Here is a 24,241-nt window from a genome sequence, read left to right as displayed (position 1 = left end):
CAACAACAACAACAACAACAGGCTGAAAGTCGCCAGATTACAGGGTCACTCATTACATCAAAACACCTGGTTCCCACTATGTAAGCTGGGACCAGTGTTGCCAATTTACCGACTTTGTCGCTATTTTTAGCAACTTTTCAGACACTTCCAGCGACTCTTTTTCAAAAAAGCGACTAGCGACAAATCTAGCTACTTTCTCTGGTGTTATTTGAGAATTTTGGAGACTCTGAAATGAAAGTATGTATCGTTCTAAAGGAGCAGCAGGTGCTGCAGTGCCCCCCTCCCCCGTCCCAAACAAGCGAGCCGGATGCGACCCTGGTGGTGAGGCTTTCAGCAGTGTCTGCCCCCTGGTGGCTGGCTGCAGTATAGGTCAAAAAATATGTCTGTAGTCAAACTTTAAACAATAAATACACTTCATACGAATGTTTCTCACATCCGTATGCTGTGGTGATATGTAGTTAGTATTTGACTGTTTTGTGTTCAAGGCCTCTTTTTCCTGAAAAGTTTGTTTTTCGTTAGTTATTAGAGTTTAAAAAACGGGGTTTTACTTCCGGGTTTCCTTTGATTCACAGCCGCTGTAGAGTGAAACTTCAAAGGACACACATGGTCTTATGACGCTACGCTGTAGGGCAGAGCTTAGTACAGTGGCTTCACAGGCTCTGGCTGCACAATGGCGGCGCCCAGGAGCGGGATTTTTTGGCTTCAGAACTGTACAACGGGAAGAGGCGGAGCAACGCTGTCCATTTTTATTTACAGTCTATTGTCCCAAAGCATTCACAGAAGGCTCAGTCCTAGTCGTGCAGCCGTCCCTCATAGCTGCAGTCAGAGCAGAGATGTTAACCCCTCCGCGTCCAGACTGCAAATGAGTCACGCATGTACGAAGCCACCGCTGGCCGATCCATTTAGATAGTTAATGTAGATTGTATACAATAAATATTTTGAAAATGATATGGTTGGAAAATTCAATGTTTTCTTTGATTATTTTAGGCTCATATTAACATATGTAGGGTGTTTTTTAACCTCTTTCTGCCTCTCCCTCGACGTTACACGTCTCTCCTGCAGCGTCTATTACAATGCAAATTAGGCGATGACGTCATTTAGCGACTTCTAGCGACTTTTAGGACAGCCAATAGCTACTTTCCTCACTGAGGAGTTGGCAACACTGGGTGGGACCAGTATACATGGCATTAGTCTATGCAGTAAGAGAGGCTGTGATGTAATGATGTAAGGACAGCCCAGCGACGGTGTGCTTTGGCCCGATTTGCAATGTTGTCGTGTGAACCCAAAAAGACCTGAGGAAAAATGCTTGTTTTTTTAATCTGAATCAGAACAAAACAAAAAAGCCATGGGGTTGAAAACAGCCACAGAGTTAGATATCCTTTAGAATTGTCTAGCATCTTTTATAAAGTCAAGAAAGCCCCATTTTAAGATACAGTGGCTAATATCTTCATGAGTAGTAGGCAGAATGGAAAGATTCTGTGTGCAAAGGTATTGTCCATCTTAATCCTCCTCATACCAGTTTTAATAGAAACTTGTGCATTTAAGACTTTTGTGTCTCCTCAATCTTCTTTAATCACAGCTCCAGATTTCTAATTCATGTTCTGCGTCACCCAGCTCTTCTGTTCTCCAGCTGCTGCTTCAAAGTGTAAAAGTACTAAATTAGTGGAGACGCCTACACAGTTCACGCTCCCAAAGCATATCTCTTTACATTTGTCGTTGGCTTGCATGATTAAATAGCATTAAGTCTAGTTAGAATGCTGTTGGCACCGAATAATGTAAAGATTTCTATTCATTAAAGCTTCTCTGAAGGACTCTGTGAATGAATTACAGATCTTCCTGATGCACTTCTAAAATGCGGAATTTTTAATGCCAGTTTCCTGAGCACTAAATATGAATCCAGCTTTAACCACATAAACTACAGCAGAATATCTGAGTAGTTTAAGTGACTTAGAGAAATTTGGGATAATCTGCAAGACTGGGCTCAAATTATTCTCAATGTCAAAGTCCAATCAGCACTTGTTTCATAAAGACAAGGAAAAACTGTCCATTTTTGAAGAAGCCAAAATAAATCATTGTTATTTAACAACTGGCTTTCCAAGAACAGCTTCTCAAGTCTTGAGAAAGTGAAGTGTCTGATTTTCTTCTGGAAGCACAACACAGTCTCGTCAAAGATTCCCACATTTGGAGTTTTTCAGCTTGTAGTCATTGACAGTGTCTCAGACACCAATCTGGTCTCACCCTGAAGGTGTAAAATTGGGTTGAAATGTGAAGACTTGGTTGGCTGTGTTGAGTGTTTGTGAAAAACAAACTGTGTCAATAAAGCTGACTTTGCTGAGAATGGTCCTGTTTGGTAAAAAATTGGGCTGTGCCATCGTTTTCTCTGGTTGGAGCTCTGGCGATTCTGAGTTCGTCTTTTTTTTTTTTACTGTTTCCACATCAAATATTGGAGCCATTTGAAGTCTTTTCAAACTGGAGCATGAATTATTTATCTCCGCTCACTGGGGGTGTAGAAGGTAGAGCAGAGGTGATGCTGGCTCTTCAATTTTCTCATTATGTTATCAACCTGAAGTCAGAGGGTCTGTGAACTCGATTGTTGAGCCCGGTCTTTTATAACATAAGGTCTTTGAATCTGAAGGATTTTCTCTTCTGTCTTATTGACCTCACCTAAAATAAATAACTGACTATGTTTGCTTGTCCTTCTCTTTTATAAAGAAGTTTAAATGTTTTGTTGAACTGTGTAATGCTTCTTTTAATGTCTTGTATGAAGCACTTTGAATTGCCTTGTTGCCAAAATGTGCTAAATAAATGAACTCTCCTTGTATGGTTTTAACTTTCATCCTGACAGGATTTTTTTCCCAAAATAGACACCAGTTAACATGACAACCTTTCACTCTGTTAACAGCCAAGTGAATGCGTCTGACTGGCCCCTTCTGGTCTGCAGAAATGTTCATATCCAGCCAGTTTGACAACAAGATGAAAGGGATGACTCATCCCAGCCTGCCTTGAAGATCACTACCTGTATGATTATTTCATTACCACTTCAACCAGCAGAGTAAAGTTTGTTCAGAAAAGGAGACTGTTAATGTTCTGTGGTGTTATAGTGAAGCATTTCAAACACGCCTTTACTTTACCATAACAGCTGTTTCCAAAAGAAACTAAAGTAGTAGTAAACTAATGTCTGTCCTGAACAAAGCACTCATCTCTGCTTTTCCTGACCATAAAGCCTGATTTAAATCTCTGCGTTGAATCGATGGCATAGCCTACGCCGTAGGTCTGGGTGGCTCCTGTACCTATGCAGAGGTCTACGCACGTAGTTGACGCGCACCTCCTTCAAAATGTAACTACGCGTTGAATCGTCGCGGACCGCAAGCCCTGTGATTGCTCAGCTCGGCTGCATTGTATTTCCCGCATTTACTGCACTTCCGGGATCCCTGCACATCGGTTGTGTATTTCATCTTCTTCAGCGTTTCCATTCTTCCCTGTAATTAAGTCTGTATGATAAACAGCAACATGTATCAGCTGTAGATTAACATAGCACACTTTGAATCGCTGTGAAAGAGTAAACAGAGAATGTAGCGGGGCGAAACAGACAACCCGACTATCAGAGAGACCGCACTGCCCTCAAGCGTTTAGGGGGAGTACTGCTGCGCGTCACAGACACATCCATGCACAGGTATGTAGTGCTCATGTCTGCGTCTACCATTGCTGCATAGTGTTGATGCAGAGGATAAACCAGTCTTAACATAACCATAGTCCACCACATAATCAGCCACCAGACTCAAACCAAAAACTTCCAGGCTGCAAGGTGACAGCTTTAACTCCACACCATCCTGCTGCTGGGACATTCCTTTATTCCAGGTGTTTGTTTTTATGTTACAGGGACATTGGCGCTAACCACTTAACCACACTGTTGTGCTTCTTCTACTTGGCTCTTTAAGTGAATTTAAAATCATCATGATGACTGAAAAGAAGGAAAAGTAAAACTGTCACAAACATTTCACTTCAAAAGGAGCACATGATTACATCAAGTGCTACCGCCTTCAGTTCCAAACTGAAGCTTCACTCGAAGATAGAGCATCCAGTAATTTTAGATGGTAAAGAGGAAGCCTGGTTACGTTATAAAACACCCTCTCTGGTGCTCTTTTTGCGGAGAACTCCTCTTCAACCCCAACACGGTCTCAGCAGATGTGTGTCTAACATGAGTCTGGTCCTGCTGGAGGTTTCTGCCTGTTAAAGGAAGTTTGTCCTTGCCACTGTAACTTGTTAAATGCTGCAAAGTGCTCTGCTCATGGTGGATTAAGATGAGACTATGTCTTAAAACAAGATGGTATTGGATCTTCTCTTGATGTTGTGTCTTATAGGTTATATAAAGAGTCTGGCTCTTCTTGTGAGGCGTCTTGAGATAACTTTTGTTGTGAATTGGCAACATATAAAAAAGATTTACTGATTGATTGACAGGACTATTCTAGAAACAAAAGTAACTCAGAATAAGCCTTTAGTAATGTTGAATACAGAGTGGCAAGATTTTATTCAAAACTTCAAAATTAAAAAGAAGAACTTCATTACATGCAGACATAGTCACGCAATTAACACAGAATCAGCTCTTTATCCACCTGTCTAATACAATTCATTTGGGTAGAATATATTAGCATGTTAATGGTTTTTACCGGATCTTTGTTGATCCCTGCAGAGGATGTTTTTTTTTTTTCTTCTATCCCTTTCTCCCTCACTGTATCAGATCAAATGAATCCATGTTATTTTTAAAGCAGTCTTCTATAAAAGTCTCAAGCTTGAACAGAAAAAAGTAATTAAACCAACGGTGACGAAAAGATTATTAAAAAATTAGGAGTGACTGCAGAACAGTAAAAGAGGATTACCTACAAAAATGAAAACTAGATGGCTATCAGGGTTCAGTGTCTTGTTCAAGGACACTTTAGTTAGAAAAATAAACACTGAGAAAGGAAGGTGTAACTGGAAAAATGACAACCCCAATTCACAATAAAGCCAATCAAAGAAGCACACACAACAGAGTCTGAAATTACTGAAAGAATACTGTCTGAGGTTGAACCAGAGTGCTGAAAAGTGACAAACTGAGAAATGACATCAGGAGCTACAGGATCAGTGTGTAAAATGGTTTACAATCACTGTATTGTCCAGTCAGACGTCGATCTAAGTGCACTCTGCTTTCAAAGTACTACAACCACTCACTTCTGCACTCCAAAAAGCCCTGATTTTTATAGAGAGGGGACAAGGTGACCCCTGAAAGTCCTTTTCTTGCTGACGACTTAATGAATAAGTCAACAACACACTGAGGGACCGTTAATGAATGCTACAACCATATCACAGTTTTTGATATAAAACAAAGATCAGTCTTATCACTGAAAGATACCAAAAATAGAGAAAAAAGAGGCACACCCATCTTGAAATAGTTGTCATTGTGCTAGCATGGTTTATGTTTGCGTAGTTGACTTTAATACATTTTTACTTTTCTTATATTGGATTGAAGGACATGTTTTCTTCTTTTCTTTTTACCTACACCTACCTTTACATATTCGTTAATGTATCTGCAGTATTATGTTGAATATAAAATTGATTTGCTGTGTACTGTTTTCTTATTGGCATAATAACAATATTCATTGTCGATAATAAATCCACAAATATACCACATACTAGGCCACCAAGAAATCCAAATACAAGTTAGATATAACTCTTTTAGTGCTGACTGACTGGCCTCAGATTTGTTTGTATAACTCAGTTTCCCTTTTTCGCATTTTCAATCACCTAATAGCATTTTATGGACCTTCATTAATAATTACATTATTAATTCAATTTAATTTAAAAATATATGAATATTGAATATGTTTGTATATAAAATGGAAGCTTACTTGATCATTAATTACTAATTAATTGCGGAGAAGGGGTGGGATTTAGGTTTGGGTTTAGGTTTGTGAGGTTTATCACTGGTTGTAGCCGTCTCACCCACCACTGCGAACTGTACGCTAAAGCTGGCATGCCTTCCTTAAATGTAAGGAGATATACACACTAGATGACTCTGGTTTATAAGGCTCTTCTTGGCTTGGCTCCTACTTATTTATGCACTTTTCTCTGGAACTGGAACTGGAACTGGAAGCCGGTATGCCCTACGATCAAATGACATTTTGCATCTTTCTACTCCTCGTGTTTGAACTGAAACGGGAAAAAAAGTATTCAGTTTCTCTGCTCCCTCTGCTTGGAATGCCCTCCAATCTGAACTGAAACTATCAGCATTTGTTTCATTGGAAGCTTTCCGCTCTATCTTAAGAAAACGACAACGGAATCTCAATGGGTGTTTTATCTGGTTAAATAAAGGTTAAATAAAAAAAATAAAGAAAATTTAATATGTGTTGTTTCTTCCCACTCCTTTTCTGACATGTTGCAGAATTCATGTTAGTGAGGAAACAGCTTTGTTTTGATGCATTGTTTGTAACGTTTGCTTTTTTTGGGGGGGTCTTTTTGTTTACTTGTATTCATTTTTGGAAATGTTCGAAATAAAATTAAAAAAAAGTGCAAAAGGCTCAAATATGTTCATGGCATTTATGTGTGTCGTTTATTTAAAAATAAATAACTTCATAAAAAAATGACGAACTAAAAACTTTGAAAAAAGTTTACTACATTACCCAGAATACTTTGCGGGGCAACTTTACTACGGAAAGCGGGAGGCAGAAAAACAAATCAGCGTGTGCTGCGTAAATTTGGGGAAGCAAGTCGAAAATGTTTGATTAAAATATGAAGTTTGTGGCTTGTAAGTAATGTCCGGATTTATTGTAGACATCTTTGAAGACCACTCAGGAAAACTAATCCCGCTGTCATCACCGACCAGAACTGGCAGAAAAGTTAGCTGTGTAACTTAGCATCAAAGCTAAAAACATCTGTAGCTATCTCAGCTGCTTCTTTACCGCTGATCAGAGTTTCTTCACTTTATAGCATACAATTGAAGCCGATTTTGCATCTCTACATCGGTCTTGTGTCTGTACGAGTACTTAAACATGTAAGACGATGGTGGTCCTGAGAGAAGGGATGTGTCCTGGGCTGGATGAGGGTTTGGTGAAGGACCTGCGTGCTGCTGATATTAAGACAGGTGAGTGTGTGAGTGCAACTATTCAGGGTGCTTTATTAAATAAAAAAGACTGGGACTCACTATCTAACATGGTTTTCTGTTGTAACAGTGGAGGATCTAGTCTCATCCGACATTGAGGAACTGGCTCAGAGATGCTCCGTGTCGTACAAGGTATTTATATCACATAAATCCAATATGTGGCTTATTAAGTGAGGAGCAGGACACTGAAATCTGCATGGCATGTAAAACACTGAGTGTAGACCTGGCCAGATAGACTGTTCAGTCACAACGACCCCTCATAATACCCACAGATTCAGGTTCCATTGATGCTCTTTAAACTGATACATCCTCATAGGAACATAATGACATATTTCTTTGTATACGTAAAAAACCCTTTTTTTTAGTTTTGTTTAATTTTAAGGTTAAACAACATGATAACCAAACACACCGGCTTGCTAAACTTGACATAAACAGTGTAAAGTAGGATTTCATGTACTATTCTGATCTTAAATACACTCCTGTCCACATTTAGCATGAATCACTCATTGCAAAATGGTCTGTATTAGGTGGGATTCAATTAAATACATCAATCAATCAATCTTTATTTATACAGGTCTAGACCAGGGGTTCCCAAAGTGTGGGTCGGGACCCCCTGGGGGGTCGCAAGATGTCTTACAGGTGTTTTTTGTTTTTTTTATGATCTTAAAATAGTACTTTTTACTCATTATAGAATTTTTTGACAAAAATAGTAGCTAAACTTGAAATAAAACCTTGAAAATTGAACATGTAATGAGTTTTCTGTCTTTCTTTGTTGCCAGATGACTCCTAAGTTTAGGGTTAGTGAACAATTAATGATCAAAAGCATCAGTAGCAGTAGGTTTATTCATAACAGCACAGGAAACACAGACACATGCTCATATAGGTAGACACATTTTCTGCAGACCAGCTAAATGAAGCCACATTAAATCACTTTGAGGGACAAGTCTTTGGCACCTATATTTTTGCAGAGTCACGGACTGAAAAGTTTGGGTACCCCTGGTCTAGACTGTACTCTATGTTCTATTATTAACTAAGACCCAACATCAAGACAGGATTTGATCCAGTCCCCTCTTAGGGACATGACTCAGTCTGATCTCATCTTAATCCACCATGAGCAGAGCACTTTGCAGCATTTAACAAGTTACAGTGGCAAGGACAAACTTCCTTTAACAGGCAGAAACCTCCAGCAGGACCAGACTCATGTTAGACACACATCTGCTGAGACCGGGTTGGAAAGAGGGATAGAGGGAGGTGAAGAGAGAGATGGTAGTGGTGAGACTTCCAGTACAGTCATGGCCAAAAGTTTTGAGAATGACACAAATATTACATTTTCACAAAGTCTGCTGCTTCAGGGTTTTTAGGTGTTTTTGTCAGATGTTCTATGGTATAATGAAATACAATTAGAAGCATTTCATAAGTATCAAAAGCTTTTATTGAGAATTACACAGAATTCATGCAATAAGTCAATATTTGCAGTGTTGACCCTTCTTTTTCAAGACCTCTGCAATTCTCCCTGGCATGCTGTCAATCAACTTCTGGACCAAATCCTGACTGATGGCAGTCCATTCTTGCATAATCAATGCTTGGAGTTTGTCAGAATTTGTGGGTTTTTGATTGTCCACCCGCCTCTTGAGGATTGACCACAAGTTCTCAATGGGATTAAGATCTGGGGAGTTTCCTGGCCAAGGGCCCAAAATCTTAATGTTTTGTTCCCCGAGCCATTTTGTTATGACTTTTGCTTTATGGCAAGGTGCTCCATCATGCTGGAAAAGGCATTCTTCATCACCAAACTGCCCTTGGATGGTTGGGAGAAGTTGCTCCCGGAGGACGTTCTGGTACCATTCTTTATTCATGGCTGTGTTTTTAGGCAAGATTGTGAGAGAGCCCACTCCCTTGACCGAAAAGCAACCCCACACATGAATGGTCTCAGGATGCTTCACTGTTGGCAAGAGACAGGACTGATTGTAGCGCTCACCTCGTCTTCTCCGAACAAGCCTTCCTCCAGATGCCCCAAACAATCGGAAAGGGGATTCATCAGAGAAAATGACTTTACCCCAGTCCTCAGCAGTCCAGTCCCTGTACCTTCTGCAGAATATCAGTCTGTCCCTGATGTTTTTACTGGAGAGAAGTGGCTTCTTTGCTGCCCTCCTTGACACCAGGCCTACCTCCAAAAGTCTTAGCCTCACTGTGCGTGCAGATGCACTCACACCTGCCTGCTGCCATTCCTGAGCAAGCACTGCACTGGTGGTGGCCTGATCCCGCAGCTGTAACACCTTCAGGAGACGGTCCTGGCGCTTGCTGGACTTTCTTGGGCGCCCTGGAGCCTGTTTGGCAACAATTGAACCTCTCTCCTTGAAGTTCTTGATAATTCGATAGACGGTTGACTGAGGTGCAATCTTACTCGCTGCTATAAACTTCCCTGTTAGGCCCTTTTTGTGCAATGCAATGATGGCTGCACGTGTTTCCTTGCAGGTAACCATGGCTAACAGATGAGGAACAATGGTGTCATGCACCATCTTCCTTTTAAAGTGTCCAGTCACTCAATTATGACAGATTGATCACCAGCCTTGTCCTCATCAACACCCACACCTGTGTTAATGTGTGTGACACCTGTGTGTCATTGAAATGATGTTAGCTGGTCCTTTTGTGGCAGGGCTGAAATGCAGTGGAAATGTGTTTTTGGTGATAAAGTTCATTTTCAAGGCAAAGAGGGACTTTGCAATTAATTGCAGTTGAGCTGATCACTCCTCATAACATTCTGGAGTATATGCAAATTGCCATTATAAAAAACTGAAACAGCAGACTTTGTGAAAATTAATAGTTGTGTCATTCTCAAAACTTTTGGCCATGACTGTAGTAGTTGTAGCAGCTGGAGTCTGGCACGTCCACAGCAGCCGGCCGTCAGAGATCCAGAGGAACCTACGAGACAAGGGAGCTCAGGGACTCCTGAAAGGTCTATGGTTAGTAACTTTAATGGGACAGGAAGAGTTAAAGTAAGTGACAGGCAGACAGAGGAGAGAGACAGGATCCCAGTGTGTGTGAGAGAGGTGATACATGTCATTGTTCATGAAAGAAGATGTCCAAAGATTGATATGCATGTCGCTGCACCAGAAGCCAGATCATGTGGTTAACAAGCAATGAAAAATTAGTGCAATTCAAGCTTAAAGATCACATTGTCTCTGTTCTTTTATATATTGCGCTATTTGCTTACCCATTTTGTTTGTCTTTGTTGTTCTTACAACAGAAAACTCACAGAAAAAAATGGAAAAAGGATCTTATGTTTCATAAGTGGTTTTCGATACAGTTTTCTCACACATTGTAGGGACTCAATGCTTAAAATGTGTCTCGTCATCAGGGAAGCAAAGCTATAAAAACTTCTTCTTGCATCCTTTGAAAACAGAGTGAACTCAGTGGAGGAAGAGGCTAGCTTTTCAGTGGTAAATCATTTGGCAGTGCAGAACCATGCAGAGAGAGCAGGCAGCATAAAAGACACTTGGACTAACCCAGTTCTGACCCTATGGGTGGATAGCCTTCTGGAAATCATAAATAATGTTTTCCTACAGATATTAAAGTGCAAATAATCACAAAAGAGACTCAGAAGAGCCTTCCAGATGAATGTGTGTAGCAGTGAATTATGGCGTGGGCAGACGGGGCTCTGAAGTCTTTACTGTTAGAGATACATCCTCTATGGACATATAGGAAACTATTTAGTAACCTCCAGCAGTTAACAAATCTCTAAACCTATGAGGAAAGTTTAGAAAACTGTGAAAAATACTGTTTATTATCTGACTCCTCTTTTCTCTGCGTTTAATCTTTATATGTTGTGTAATTATTGTCTGATCCTCTTTTTTCTCCTTCACTTTGAATAAAGGCTGTTTGAGTTAAACAGCTATAGAAGTGAACATGGAATAAATGGACATTTTTCCACCCATGAGATCATTACATTATCCCTCTGTCCATCGCTGCCTGCAGCAGGTTCAGCCTGATCTAGACTTCCTGTCCAGTGTGTTCCGCCTGCAGGCATCCCCTGAGCTGATAACCAGGCTCCCTCTGGTCCATCAGTCTCCTGCTGTTGATTCAAACTTCTGTTGTGCGCACACATTACAGCAGCCAGGAGGTCGGCGTTAGGTCATCTGCACTGACGGGCTTATCTGACAGACAGACAGCCTGCTGCAGTAGTTCAATTAAAACTGCACAAGGCAAGAATTTTATTTAAAAACACACCCTTCTGACGAGCTCTCATCCCAAACTGGAGCGCCAACACTCCCACTAATTGATACCCAACAGATTTGCCTTACATCCCCAAATAAATCTCCTCTTTCTGACATGAACTCTGTCAGGAATCTCTCTCTGCTCTGAAGAAGAGACTTATCAGTGTATGTCTGCTAAACAGCTGTAGATGCTCTTTCTCCTGGAGGCTGGACTTAAAAACATTGCATATATTTCATCCTTAGATCCATTTTTCATATAAAGCATCATATCCAAGCTGGGCTGGGAAACAATGTGTTTTGATGCAGTAGACTGCCATCACTCTTTAAGATCCAGTGGGATGTTGTCCCACTTGGTGTGGTACGTACAAACATCAAATAGGCTTTAAGAAAAAACTTCACTCAAAGAAATTCAAAGTTCCTCACACTCACATGCTCTTTTATCTCAAACAGAAGTTCTCTCATGAGGTCGTGCAGGGTCAGCAATCTAGTTTTCTGTCACCTGTGCCACAGCAGGTTATTTAAAGGTGACATATTACGCTCTTTTTCATCAATATATATTGGTCTAAGAGGTCCCCAAAACATGTCTTTAAAGTTTATGCTCAAAAAAACACTTTGAAATCAGATTTTGGCATGCCTGAAAACCCCTCTTCTTCAGCCCTGCTCAGAACACTCTGTTTTCTCTCTGACCACGCCCCCTCAGGAAGTGGATGTGGCCTGGGCTCTCCAGCACGTTGATCTAATGTTTACATGTTTGCTGAATATACACGGCTGCTCACAGATCGCGCTACTTCAACCCTCTGAATCTGATCCAGAATCTGATCCTGACGGAGAGGCGCCTGTCACAGAACCATTGGTCACAGATTTAGTGTTTCTTATTGTTTTATTTGTCAGTATGTCGACGTGTCTTGGTACACAGCTACGAACATGTAGCTATGTAGCTATGCTAACTAGCGCTAGCACTTTTCCATGACAAATAAAAATCATCCACTAGATCTTCAAATCTGCAGACGTGGGGAGTAAAACCGACATTTGTGTTTATTAAGACAGCCTACAACTAGCATGCCTCCCTCCTAAGCTCCTTGTTAGCACACATGTGTGCAGGTAAAGAAAAACGGAGGAGTTGAGTTGTATTTTATACAGTCTATGGGCTGAACAAGCTCTGAGCTCTGACTCCGCGACAGACCGGATATTGTTGTTACGTAACAAAAACACGGAAGTCTGAAACGGCTCGTTTCACACACATTTACAGAAAGGTGGAGAAATCAGAACAGGGGCAGAATGGATTTTTTTCATTCTCGGGGGGTTTGTAGACATGCCAGGGACACATATTTCAGGTAGAGAACCATTAAAAAGCCGATTTTGCATGATATGTCACCTTTAACGGTCTGTATTTGAAGAATGGATCTGATGTGGATTATTTAGACCAATACCTGGTATAAAGATACACTCATAGACTGTATAAATAATGGACGTAGTATCTGTGAAGTCACCCATCTGTTACTGAGCACTGTTTGGAAGCCAATCGTCAACAAGAGCTATATTAGTAATGCTGAACCCAACCAAGCTTAGTGTGAGGTAAAGAGGTGGGGTTTAAGCCTCCTAGCCAACAGCTATGTGTTCCCACCTTTCAGGCAAGTCAGTCATGTCCTTATTTGGGCAAAACTCATAATCTAAATATCTTTTGAACTGTCTTGTTAGAAAAAAAAATTCAGCCCTGTACAGTGTGTGCCGATAGAGAAATAAGCTACGTTGAACCAGGCTGTAAACATGTTTATTTCTGCTGTAAAGATCGTCCTTTTTGAATTGGTGTGTATATGTTGTTTCTGGTACTTCCAGAGCCAGCCTCAAGTGGACGCTCGATGAATTGCAGTTTATGTCTCACTCAGCTGAAAGAAAACACCAAAACATTATCATAGTGAAAGTTAAAAACACAAACAAACATGGCTGCTGTTAGTACTCACAACTATCATGCTAGCATTATCCAGTTGTACTGGTGACACGATATCAGGAGAAAAGTTATAACACATATAATACTGTAACAGCTCTACTGTTTGTTAAACGTGTTCAGTGTAGATGTTCTTAATTCCTACAGTGTTGACGGGTAGTGAAGGCATCAGGAAGGGGGCAGAGGTGTGAGAGAGTGTGGGAGCGGGAGAGAGGAGAGACAAGAGAAGTTTTTCATTCATTTGTCATCCCTACAGCGTCCGGACAGACGCTACAATACATCTACATTTTCTGTAGGACTTACTAAATGTCATTAATTCTTCTGCTTGTCAGAGCCCCGTGGTGGGAGCTTTTTAGACTCTGATCCAGACTACAGTCCTGAACAAAGCACCTCATCGGGTCAGAGGGGACAGGCCCGAGGTCGAGTGAGAGGGGCAGTAAATAGAGGCAGGGGACGGGGAGTACACAACGGGGAAGTGTACGTGCAGGAGGCCGGCAGACCAGCAGGACGGGATTTGATTGGTTTCATAAATTGGACCCTACAGACAGGGATTGGTTGGTGTTTTCCCAGGTTTACTCCGGCTGTAGATAGTGGCTTTTTTGGGTCTTTCTTAAGAACATATTATGTATTGACTGCCATCGGGACATTAAGATAATTTTAACCAGTTTAAAAAAAAAGTATTTTTAAATCTGACTACCAACCCCAGCTTTAATGACTGAACCCTGCAGTCAGGATGAGTCATCAGACATATTTAACATTCAGTTCAGAGTGGGGGAGAAGAGAGTGACCTTAAATGTTTATAATCTGCACATTTCTGACTCCAACAATTACAAACTGGAAAATGTGTTTAGTTTGTACTTTCATGTGGAGAACTAATGGTTCAAACTCTCCTGCTGAGTTTGTAAACTGATGGAGTCGTCAGAGAAAATCCATCCCAGGTAATGATTACTGTTGTTCAGCTCTGTGTGATCTGGTGCTTTTTATGAGCTCTGATGTTTTTTCCTCCTTATAAATAGAAAGGCAGCCTGTACGTGTTTTATTCATTTCAGGAGTGTAAGTTTCATGCAGTTCAAAGTAGTCCCAGTAAGGAGACGCCTTGTTAAGGTGATGAGGCTTTCAGGTAAATTATGTAAAAACATGTCGTTAAGGTTCAGGTGGAGGAAGAGTACGTCATTGGTTGTAGAAGTGTGACTCTTGTTGTCCTGATGGGAGGTTGGTTATGTGTCTGTAAAGATCCTTATTGAGTCATTATTATTATTATTATTATTATTATTATTATTATTATTATTATTATTATTATTATTTTGAAGGGACATATAGTGTATCCCTTACCCGTGAGGAATGCATTCAGATAGTAGAGGAAATCTAAACAATGGAAAAACAGGCACATGTCTGGAGACTTCAGGAAGCACAGATGGAAGACGAGTGAGATAAATAGACATTATTGTGAGGAAGGTAATCTTCTGTTTCATTAGTGGAGCCATGCAGCGATGTACCAGTGTAACAGTAAAGTGACAGCGAAGATCATTTAGAACAAAGAAAACACACATGTACATTCAGTGTGCATTGATTTCCACTACACAGGAGTGTAGGCGTGTGAACATGTTCTGAAATGCTACTAAAAACATTGTTCTAAGAAGATGTGAGTAAAGGTTGGAGAAGAAACAGGAGAAGACAAATGCTGTGGACACTTTGTGATCATTTCAAGCTCTCTATTGTCTAGTTGTAAAAGGCTAATGTGAAAACATTCTTATTGCACTAAACCATGTGCTTTAACTTAAAACTAAGCAGTGCAGATGGATATTGATAGTGGTTTTGTGGAGTTTGATTTTTCCATAAAGAAAACAGTGTTTTCTTTGAAAATGCAGAATTATATGAGACTCATTTGCTTGTTTTTGCATTTGTTTTGTCTTAAATCACATTATTCGTACAGTGTTTTAAGAAAGGACAACATTGAGCTGAATTGTCTCTTTTACCAGAGAGCACCAGTCAAGGTTTGCTGTATCAAAAAAAGATAAATGAATAAGTGAATCACTCAGTTCTGTTTTGAGGCAAATAAACACATGATAATAATCATAATAATCATAATAATAATAGTGTCGACCTGCCCCCCATCCAGGACTTGTACCGGTCCCGGGCCAGGAAACGGGCAGGGAGCATTACCGCTGACCCCTCGCACCCTGGACACAAATTCTTCAAACTCCTCCCCTCCGGCAGGCGCTACAGATCACTGTGCGCCAAAACAACCCGCCATAAGAACAGCTTCTTCCCCCAGGCTGTCACTCTGATGAACACTAAACCATAACAGTGTCATACCTGTCAGATAAATACTCTCTGTAAATATACATGTAGATACACAATGCAACAATTCTCAAGCAGAATTCCATATTTCTATTTTTTGTATTATTTAACTTCTATTTTATAATGTAAAACTACCTCTGCAACTCACCACTGCACTTTATCATATTATTTTAGCCTGTACATATTAGTCAAGCCTATTTGTTGTTTCTTTGTATTTATAGCTAAGGTTATTGTTATTATATTTTCATTTTATTTTTTATTGTAGTTCTTATTCTTATTCCTATTATTATGCCTTGTACAAAGAGAGCACAGTTTACCAAAGTCAAATTCCTTGTGTGTTCAAGCATACTTGGCGAATAAAGCTGATTCTGATTCTGATTCTGATTCTGATTCTGATAATCATAAAATAAATAAACAATAACAATAATAATAATAATAATAACTGTATTTGAATAGCACCTTTAAAAACATGGCAGAGTTCAGAAGCAGAATAAACCTTTAACAGATAGAAGAATGTAGAAATTCTAACAATGCAGAAAACAAAATACAACGCAAAAGATTAAAAAGAATAAACGCAAATTAAACAAAATAAAGTGGTGAGACAGTAGACTAATAAATTATTGTTTATAGAGGTTTTTAAAAAATAAATAAATGAATAAATAAAAAAGAAAGTAAATAAAAGCATTATAGGTCAATAAAATAAAAAGGTTTGAAGAAGAAGACATCACATCGGAGATTGGGGTAAAATGGAAAAGGATAAATTTAGAACATAAAAATAATACATGAAAAATAAATAAATAAAATTAAATAATCAAATAGAATTAAAACAATTCATTAGTTGGATAAAAAATAAAAATAATAATCGATTAAAAAAATAAAAAGCGTTAAAAGGACGAAGTCACATAAAAGCAAGTCTGTAAAAATGGGTTTTAAGAAGAGATTTTAAAGATGTCACTGACTCTTGCCTTATCTCCTCAGGGAGGTCGTTCCAAAGTCGAGGAGCTCTGATGGAGAAAGCTCCATCCCCTTTGGATTTGAGCCTCGACTTTGGAACGACCAAAGTGCTCCACCTGAGGATCTAAGGCTGCGAGATGGATCATATTGTGTTAGCGTTTCCACAATGTAGCTTGGGGCGTGACCAAGGCGAGTTTTAAAAGTGAACTAAGCCGGACCACAGCGCTGAACAAACACGTGTTTAATCAAAACAGGAGAATCCAAGTTTCAGCCTCACACTCACACTTTAAATGGTTAGCATATTTGTTTTTGGTGTATTTGCTTTGATGGATGACCTGCTGGCTCCGTTTGAATGTCTCACTCCTTCAGTTTCAAATATCCACCAAGTGACTCTATAGGAAGGCTTAGGTACCTCAGACAGTGTGAACACGATGGTATTATGTTGAAGAATCCTCCCACTCACATCCAAACAAGACAACATTTTTACCTTGTGCCTTTGGAATTACAATCATGATGGCTCAATTGTGCAGAAAACGATCCAATCTGGCAGCATAGCCTGTGGTACTCCAGCACACATGTTTCAGATCCGAGCTGTTTGTGTGTGTGCATCATATGCTGTCATTTCTGTATTTCAGGCTCTGTTTGCCATCCGTCGAGTGCTGCTGGCCCAGCACACAGCCTTCCCCGTGTCAGGAGCTGATCTGTATGAAGAACTATTGAGCTCAACAGCCATCCTCTCCACCGGAAATCCCAGGTAAAGACAATTGTGCCCACACAGCAGAGCACACTGCTTTGTCTTGCAGGCACCAGAGGGATTTAACCGAGGGATCAGAGCCGCGAGAGCTGAGAGGAAGGTTCACCTCCAAAAAATCAAATATGTATTCCTGAGGACAGCTGCTCATATTTATTTTAGAGGCAAAGGTGATTTTTGCGGTGATGCTTGTTTCACTTTATAGAAACTTCTCTATCGTTGCTGCCGTGTAGAAGTCTGATTGAATTAGGGATGGGAGTTTCAAGCCAAAATACTATTCAATAATCATTGGCATCCAGTCAATGATTATTCGAATAATCACCCCCACATGCACGCACGCACGCACGCACGCACACATGCACGCACGCACACATGCATGCACGCACGCACGCTCGCACGCACGCTCGCACGCACGCACACGCACGCAATCACACACACAGAAATTAATAATAATAATAATAACTTTATTTGTAGAGCACCTTTCAAAACCAGGTTACAAAGTGCTTTACATGGGCAGCAAAATAAAACAGACAGATCATAAAAACACACAAGTCAAGATAAAGAAATAAAACATATTTTAAAAGACATAAAATTCCCTTAAAAGAACTCTAAAGGAACAAAATTCTTTCAAAATATATTTCTTAAGATGAATTAACAGCCTGTTTGTGTGGCAGTCTCGTTAACCAGCAGCAGGACGAGGTGCTGCTAGTAGCGGGCACTGTCAGCAGTCTGTCATGATCTTTATGTCGGTGTTTCTTTGACGCAGCGTGGCGTGTGTGTTTACATTTCACAGTCATGCTCAGTCTCTGGAAATACACGTGTCATAGTGTGAGACTCAGAAACGTAGAAAATCGCAGCGACTGTTGCTAATCTTTTCTTGTTCTTTTGCTATTAAACGCAGTTAGCATTCTTCTTCTTCTGTTACTTAATGCAGTAAGCAAACAGCCTTTAGACGCTCTATAGCCACTGTGTGGCAGGAATACTGTATTACAACCATAGACTGTATAAATAATGGATGTAGTATCCGTGACGTCACCCATCTGTTTCTTAATCGCTATTTTGAGGCCAATCGTCGGTGGCAGCCATATTGCTTCCGTCGAGCAATTGTGAGGTAAAGAGGCGGGCTTTGAGCCTCCTCGCCAACAGCTACAGTGTTCCCGCCTGTCAATCAAGGCAGCTGTGCCTCTCATTGGAAGACTCGTAATCTCAATATCTTTGAAATTGCTGTGTTAGAAAAAAAAATCCCCCCCTACAGTGTGTGTCGATTGAGAAATGAGTTATCCAGACTACACTCATCTTTTGAACCAGGCTGTAAACATTTCTGCTGTAAAGATCGGCTTTTTTGAATGGGTGTGTATGTGGTTTCCGGTACTTCCTGAGACAGCCTCAAGTGGATCCTCAATGAACTGCAATTTTTAGCACTTCCGCATTGGACTCATATTTTTAGACCTGATGTTGCCGCTTGATTACAACCAGGCACCGGTGAAAACGATGAAAATTTGTACTTTTAAAGTGAGAAAATATTCAAAGTAACTCTTTGATTTTTACAAAGTGAACGAATATTCGAAAATCATTGCCCATCCCTAGATTGAATATCGTCTGGGGGAGAAGAAGCTGAGGTTTACAGGGTCAAATAACTTTTGCTAAAATTCACAGTTGTGCAGTTCTATTTTGTGACGCTGTATTTGTTTATAAAAACTTATTATGAATGATAAATAGCTGACAAGGAATATTTGAATTGTCTTAATGGTGCAGGAAATAAGACAGACTGTACAGGGAGTAATGCTTTGGCGTGATGCTACAGAGACTTTGATCAATACAGATGCAGATCTCACTATTATTCTCACTCAGATTTGATGGGTGCAGTAGTTTGAACTAACCAGAAATGTTCCCTTAAAATGAGTTAACAAAAAGGCGACGTGTCCCCTCATTTACATTATTGCTCTTTATTGAATCCTAAATGTTGTAACATGGTTTGTAAAGCTAATCATGAGTGCAGTTTGATTTTCTCCTGTACCCCCCCCCCCCCCGCTCTCTCGTGCATGATTTAAACAATGTGTTCAAACTAGCGTTGTGTGAGCATCGAAGTCATTTCTGTTCATTTCATCATGTTTGCATTCTTTACTCTCCCGCTTTGCTGAGAAGTGAACCATCACTATCACGTCACACAGCATGTACAATCAATAATATTGTACATTACCAAAGATGTTTTGCAACCAGATTCTTCTGCATTGATCCACTTGTATCAAACTGAAATGTTTCAGTCTTGCTGTAATTGAGTTAGCATTGACCTGTTTGGTCAGAATATCTGCATCTGCAGCATGAGAGCTGTGGGTCTAAATACAGCAGAGCAGCAGAGTGTTTTAGAGATGGCCTGTATGCGACATTTTAGCAGCTAAAACTGACTTCTTCTTTGCTTGTTGTTCCATTTAGCTTAAGTGGCTCCTGATATATCAGGAGCCTTATGCTGGCCTCCTGCCTGACCACTTCTCTGCAAAAATACTGCACTCCAAAGTGCTCCAAAACATTTGATGACTTGAGAGAAATCCAAAATTCTCTCTGATGCCTGACTTGTATCACACTACTGTAGTGTTTCAATAGATCTGCAAAAAAAAAAAAAAAGACACAAGGGCTTGTGAAGTGTTTGCACAGAGTCGTGTGCTGCCATAATAAGATCCAGTTATCTGTGTGCAGCAGTAGCAGAAAATGCAGAAGCTAAATATCTGAAACTCTGAGAGAGAATCTTTAGCGGGGGCACAGACTGCTCTGGACAGATCAGTGAAACGGGCCAGCGTGTTGAAATTTATAGGGTGATACCCTCTCCACGGTTAAACCCACTGCTCCGGCATAATGAATGAGCACAGGTGTTTTTTGTCTCTTCTTGGCTCTTTTTAAGTGGGTTTCATAAATTAGTTAGTTCTTTGGATTAGTGATATGAAACTGAATCAGTGCTGTGGTGGGTGAAAGCTGCGTGTGAGTGGTGTATCTTGACTGCACTCTACTGGTGAGGAGGTGAACTGATGAATGTGCACTGTGTCTCACTGTACAGTCGGTTTGGTGTGAGGTTCATGCAGAGAGGTTTTCATGTCCAGAATGAGTCCAGTCTGACACAGCAGCTCTGTGTCAGGCTTTATAAGGTGCTCCTCTGCTCAGTGTAGATTAAAGGGGTCCTGAAATGTGTTGGTTCAACCTCACGGCTTGTTTGGAGGCTGCAGTTTGTGATGCTGATGATCTGTGTTGATTTTCATTGAGAGGTGTTTCTCGTATCTGCTGCTCGTACAGCAGCATGAATATTTGACGTGTCACAAAGGTAATATTACTGATGGGTTTGAATACAAGGAGTACTTAATAAACAGAGTTAGAGGCGCTAAGTGATCGTCGAGAGACCAGAAGTCAGAGGGAATTTTTAAGCATGTAACCCATCATTTTCTGCATCAGCTTTGACATGACTCTGCAAAGGTTCTCATAAGGCAGCATAAGATGCATGATACATTCGGTATAAATACACTAGCAGTCAAAAGTTTGGACACCTTCTCATTCAATGGTTTTTATTTATTTTAATTATTTTCAACATTGTCGATTAATACTGAAGACATCAAAACTATGAAATGATCTGGTTTGGCCATAATCTGGATTACAACAGTAGTCAAATAGGGCTATCCATTGTGTACCAAACCTACCCCTGAACAACACAACTGATGGTCTCAAACACATTAAGAAGGCAAGTCATTCTACTAATGAACTCTTGACAAGGCTCATGTTAATTAGAAACCATTCCAGGAGACTACTTCATGAAGCAGACTGAGAGAATACCAAGAGTGTGCAAAGCTGTCATGAAGGACAAAGGGGGAAACTTTACAGAATCTAAAATATAAAACAGATTCTGCTTTGTTTAACACTTTTTTGTTCATTCAATAATTCCATATATGTTCTTACATAGTTTTGATGTCTTCAGTATTAATCTACAGTGTTTACAATAATTACAATAAATACAAACCCTTGAATGAGAAGGTGTTTCTAAACTTTTCACTGGTATTGTATGTTTGATATTCCTGCATATCAGACAGCTATACACGATATATGTATCTGTGTGGGGCCTGTATCAGCATATGCAAAAATACGATTGGGTTATCACATCTGGCTCAACTTTACAGGTACTCTCCCCCACACCATCTTCGAACCAGTGGCATCACTCCCATCCTTCCCTTCCACAAGGCACTTCTCCTGACCGAGGCTTACTATTAAGTTGAGTGTTTTCTGCAGGTTATCAAATGGGCACCCCCTGTTTCGTCTAATTAAGCCCATGACATATCCAAGGGGGCTTGACAGTAGAGCCAGCCTCCTGGAACTACACCCACTGTCCACCACTCAATGTGGTTTGGTTGGCCTAGCTGATGGCCCCACTTGCTCATATATATATTTTCATAAGTCAGTCAGCGTCACAGCAGATAACTCTTTGTTGTTTTTTTTTTACTTATTTCAAGCTTTGTCTGAGAGAACAAAGCCTTAATGAAATTATGCAAATATTCAAGCATTTGCATTCTTTGCATGCTGAGCAGACTTTTCTACCTGAATGAAACCCTGGAGGCTTCAAACAACATCAAAACTTCTGCTCCAGTCCTGTCTGCTGCTCCACTCATTCGAGCCCATTGTTTTGAAAGTCTATTGCCCTTTCTTACATTTCACTTTCTTCTTTCAGCTGTTTGATATTTGTGCAGAGAATCAGAGCCCAGCGAAGGGTTAAAATAATATGATGGTTATTTTTTCTGTCTCATTTCAGACCGTGTCTGTGATTTAAAAGAGCACAGAAGAAACTTTTTACTACAACAAAACCCTGTACAGTATAGGCATTTTTCGACCGCAGGAACTTTATCCTGGAACTAGGAACTTTACCCCCAAACTAAGTGTGTGTTTCGACCGGAGGAACCAGGGTCTAAATTTAGTTCAGGGGTAGATAATCTGAAAAACCACTGCTTGGGGGGTAGTACTTTTCAAAGGTCCCAGGACTTTCGTGGGGCAGGTTCTGCAATGCTAAATGTTTCTGATTGGTAGATTACCTGCAGTGTTTTTTTCTGCCCGCCGTCCACAATGACATCACACACATCTGTGATTCACTTGATTTCTCTTTCTTTCATTAGTTTTTATTTGTTCTATCTTTTTTGTATGTGTGTGTACTTTTCAAAAGAAGAAGCTGTGATTCTCTTGATTTAGCAGCTTGTAACAGTAGTCTTCTCTCAGCCCACCGTGAATGTGTCTCTCCCGGTGTTACGGTTTTAAAAGTGACCCTGTAAACTGGAGACCTTCAGCTGAATGTGTCAGTGTTTGTGGAGTTCACACAGCTGTTGAAACACAGAGGAGAATGTGAACTAGTTCAGTTTTTTATTAAAATGTCAAAATATCCTCATCAGATATTTAATGATCATCTAAAGGCGTTTATGAGGGATGCATCAGGCTGAGAGTCTCCAGTTAACAGGGTCGCTGTTTAAACCAAAACACCGTCCGACCTCTGCCACGGCTTTTGAGTTCAAAAGGATTTTAAAGCCGTGTTGAAACGTCTTTGCTACTCGTGCTTATCTTCTCTCACGTGTTGATTCAGTGAATCCATCTGTGATGAACTATAGCACCATCTAAAACAGCGCCAGCTGAGTCTCTTCATGCTAACAGGCTAACTGTTGTGTTGCTCATAATGATACCTGCCTGTCCGTCTGCTTCTATGGTGTCATCTGTGATGAATGGCATTCGCCTTTGTCCTACTGCCCTCTACTGGTCTGGTGGTGTAGTGCATTTACCTTTTTTTGTTTCTCCATACGTTACCGGCCTGATTTGCACAATCTACCCGGGACTTCAGCCCTCGGTCGATACGTGGACAACAATGGGGGCACAGGAACCTTTTAGTTCAGGGTAAAGTAGTTCTGGGGCCTTAAAGACCCCACAACTCTTGGTCGAAATGCACCTTATGAATATACTTTGTGTTGTTGAACCTTAATACTTGGCTCTCTCTCTATCTTAAAGCCTTTAAGATATATTGATAAAAAAACAATGTCCTTGACTGAATAAACCTGAATGGTTGTTTAGCAGTGTACTAAGATACCATGAAAAAAAACATAATTTGTCTTTGGAATCACAAAAATATCAACAAACAAACGCAGAACATTTCATTCACTTTATCACAGCTCGAGAAGCAAAACACAGAAGTATGATAATCATTTTTAACAAATAAACACTGCACACGTATATTTGGGTGCTGAGCACATCAAACTAAATGTGCAAAGACAAACAGAAACTACTGAAGCTAAACAAACCTTATCAGATCGTCTGCTGCAGCGGTGCTTTGTCTTACACACAGGACTGATGGTGAGGGCTGATAGTGCTTTATAGCTGTCATCAGCTGCTGTATCATGGAGCCCACATCATATTTCTGTCAACAGCTGACAGTATAATGGCACACTGATATTACAGTGATATGCATAGGCTCATGTAGAAATGTGTGGGTGTAATCTCATTGAAAAATGTCAAAGATTGTCTTCCATCAGAGTTGTCTCCTGAGGTCAGAGTCAGAGGCTCTTCACTGCTCCACAGACGGCTTTACATTTAAGCTGCAACAAACATGTGTTCCTCTGCCCTCCTCAAGGGTAATCCTCCAATTTTAAAGCCTGAGTTTGAGATTTTTATCAATCTTTATTTGCATAGCGCCAAATCACAACAAACGTTATCTCAAGACGCTTTTACTAACATAGCAGGTCTAGACCACTCCATGTTGAATTATCAACAAAGGCCCAACATGAAGACAGGATAAGGCTCAGTCTTTCCCCACCTTAATCCACCATGAGCATTTCACCTCACAGTATTTAGCTAGTTACAGCGGCAACAAAAGGACAAGCGAGCTCAGGGGCTCCAGAAAGGTCTATGGTTAGTAACTTTAATGGGACAGGTACAGTTAAAGT

At 40.3% G+C, this 24,241-nt stretch overlaps 1 protein-coding gene across 4 annotated transcripts in view; it reads left to right on the top strand.

Moving 5' to 3' along the window:
- The first annotated feature begins 6,677 nt into the window (after positions 1-6,677).
- The window catches only part of rad51d (RAD51 paralog D), a 42,179-nt gene continuing 24,615 nt past the window's right edge, over positions 6,678-24,241 (top strand). For 2 of the 4 annotated variants that reach the window (XR_004631225.1, XM_034683207.1), the window contains exons 1-3: positions 6,684-7,117; positions 7,206-7,267; positions 17,182-17,300. Coding sequence is in view for 3 of the 4 variants with exons in the window: in XM_034683207.1 (XP_034539098.1) it covers positions 7,036-7,117; positions 7,206-7,267; positions 17,182-17,300 (263 nt within the window). In the remaining variant the exon portion in view is untranslated. Of the gene's footprint in view, positions 7,118-7,205; positions 7,268-17,181; positions 17,301-24,241 lie in introns of all 4 variants that reach the window. The other 2 variants (XM_034683209.1, XM_034683208.1) reach the window with 2 other exon arrangements.

Source organism: Notolabrus celidotus, chromosome 5 (assembly GCF_009762535.1).
Source record: "Notolabrus celidotus isolate fNotCel1 chromosome 5, fNotCel1.pri, whole genome shotgun sequence".
Taxonomy (NCBI): domain Eukaryota; kingdom Metazoa; phylum Chordata; class Actinopteri; order Labriformes; family Labridae; genus Notolabrus; species Notolabrus celidotus.
This window is presented reverse-complemented; position numbering and strand designations above follow the sequence as displayed.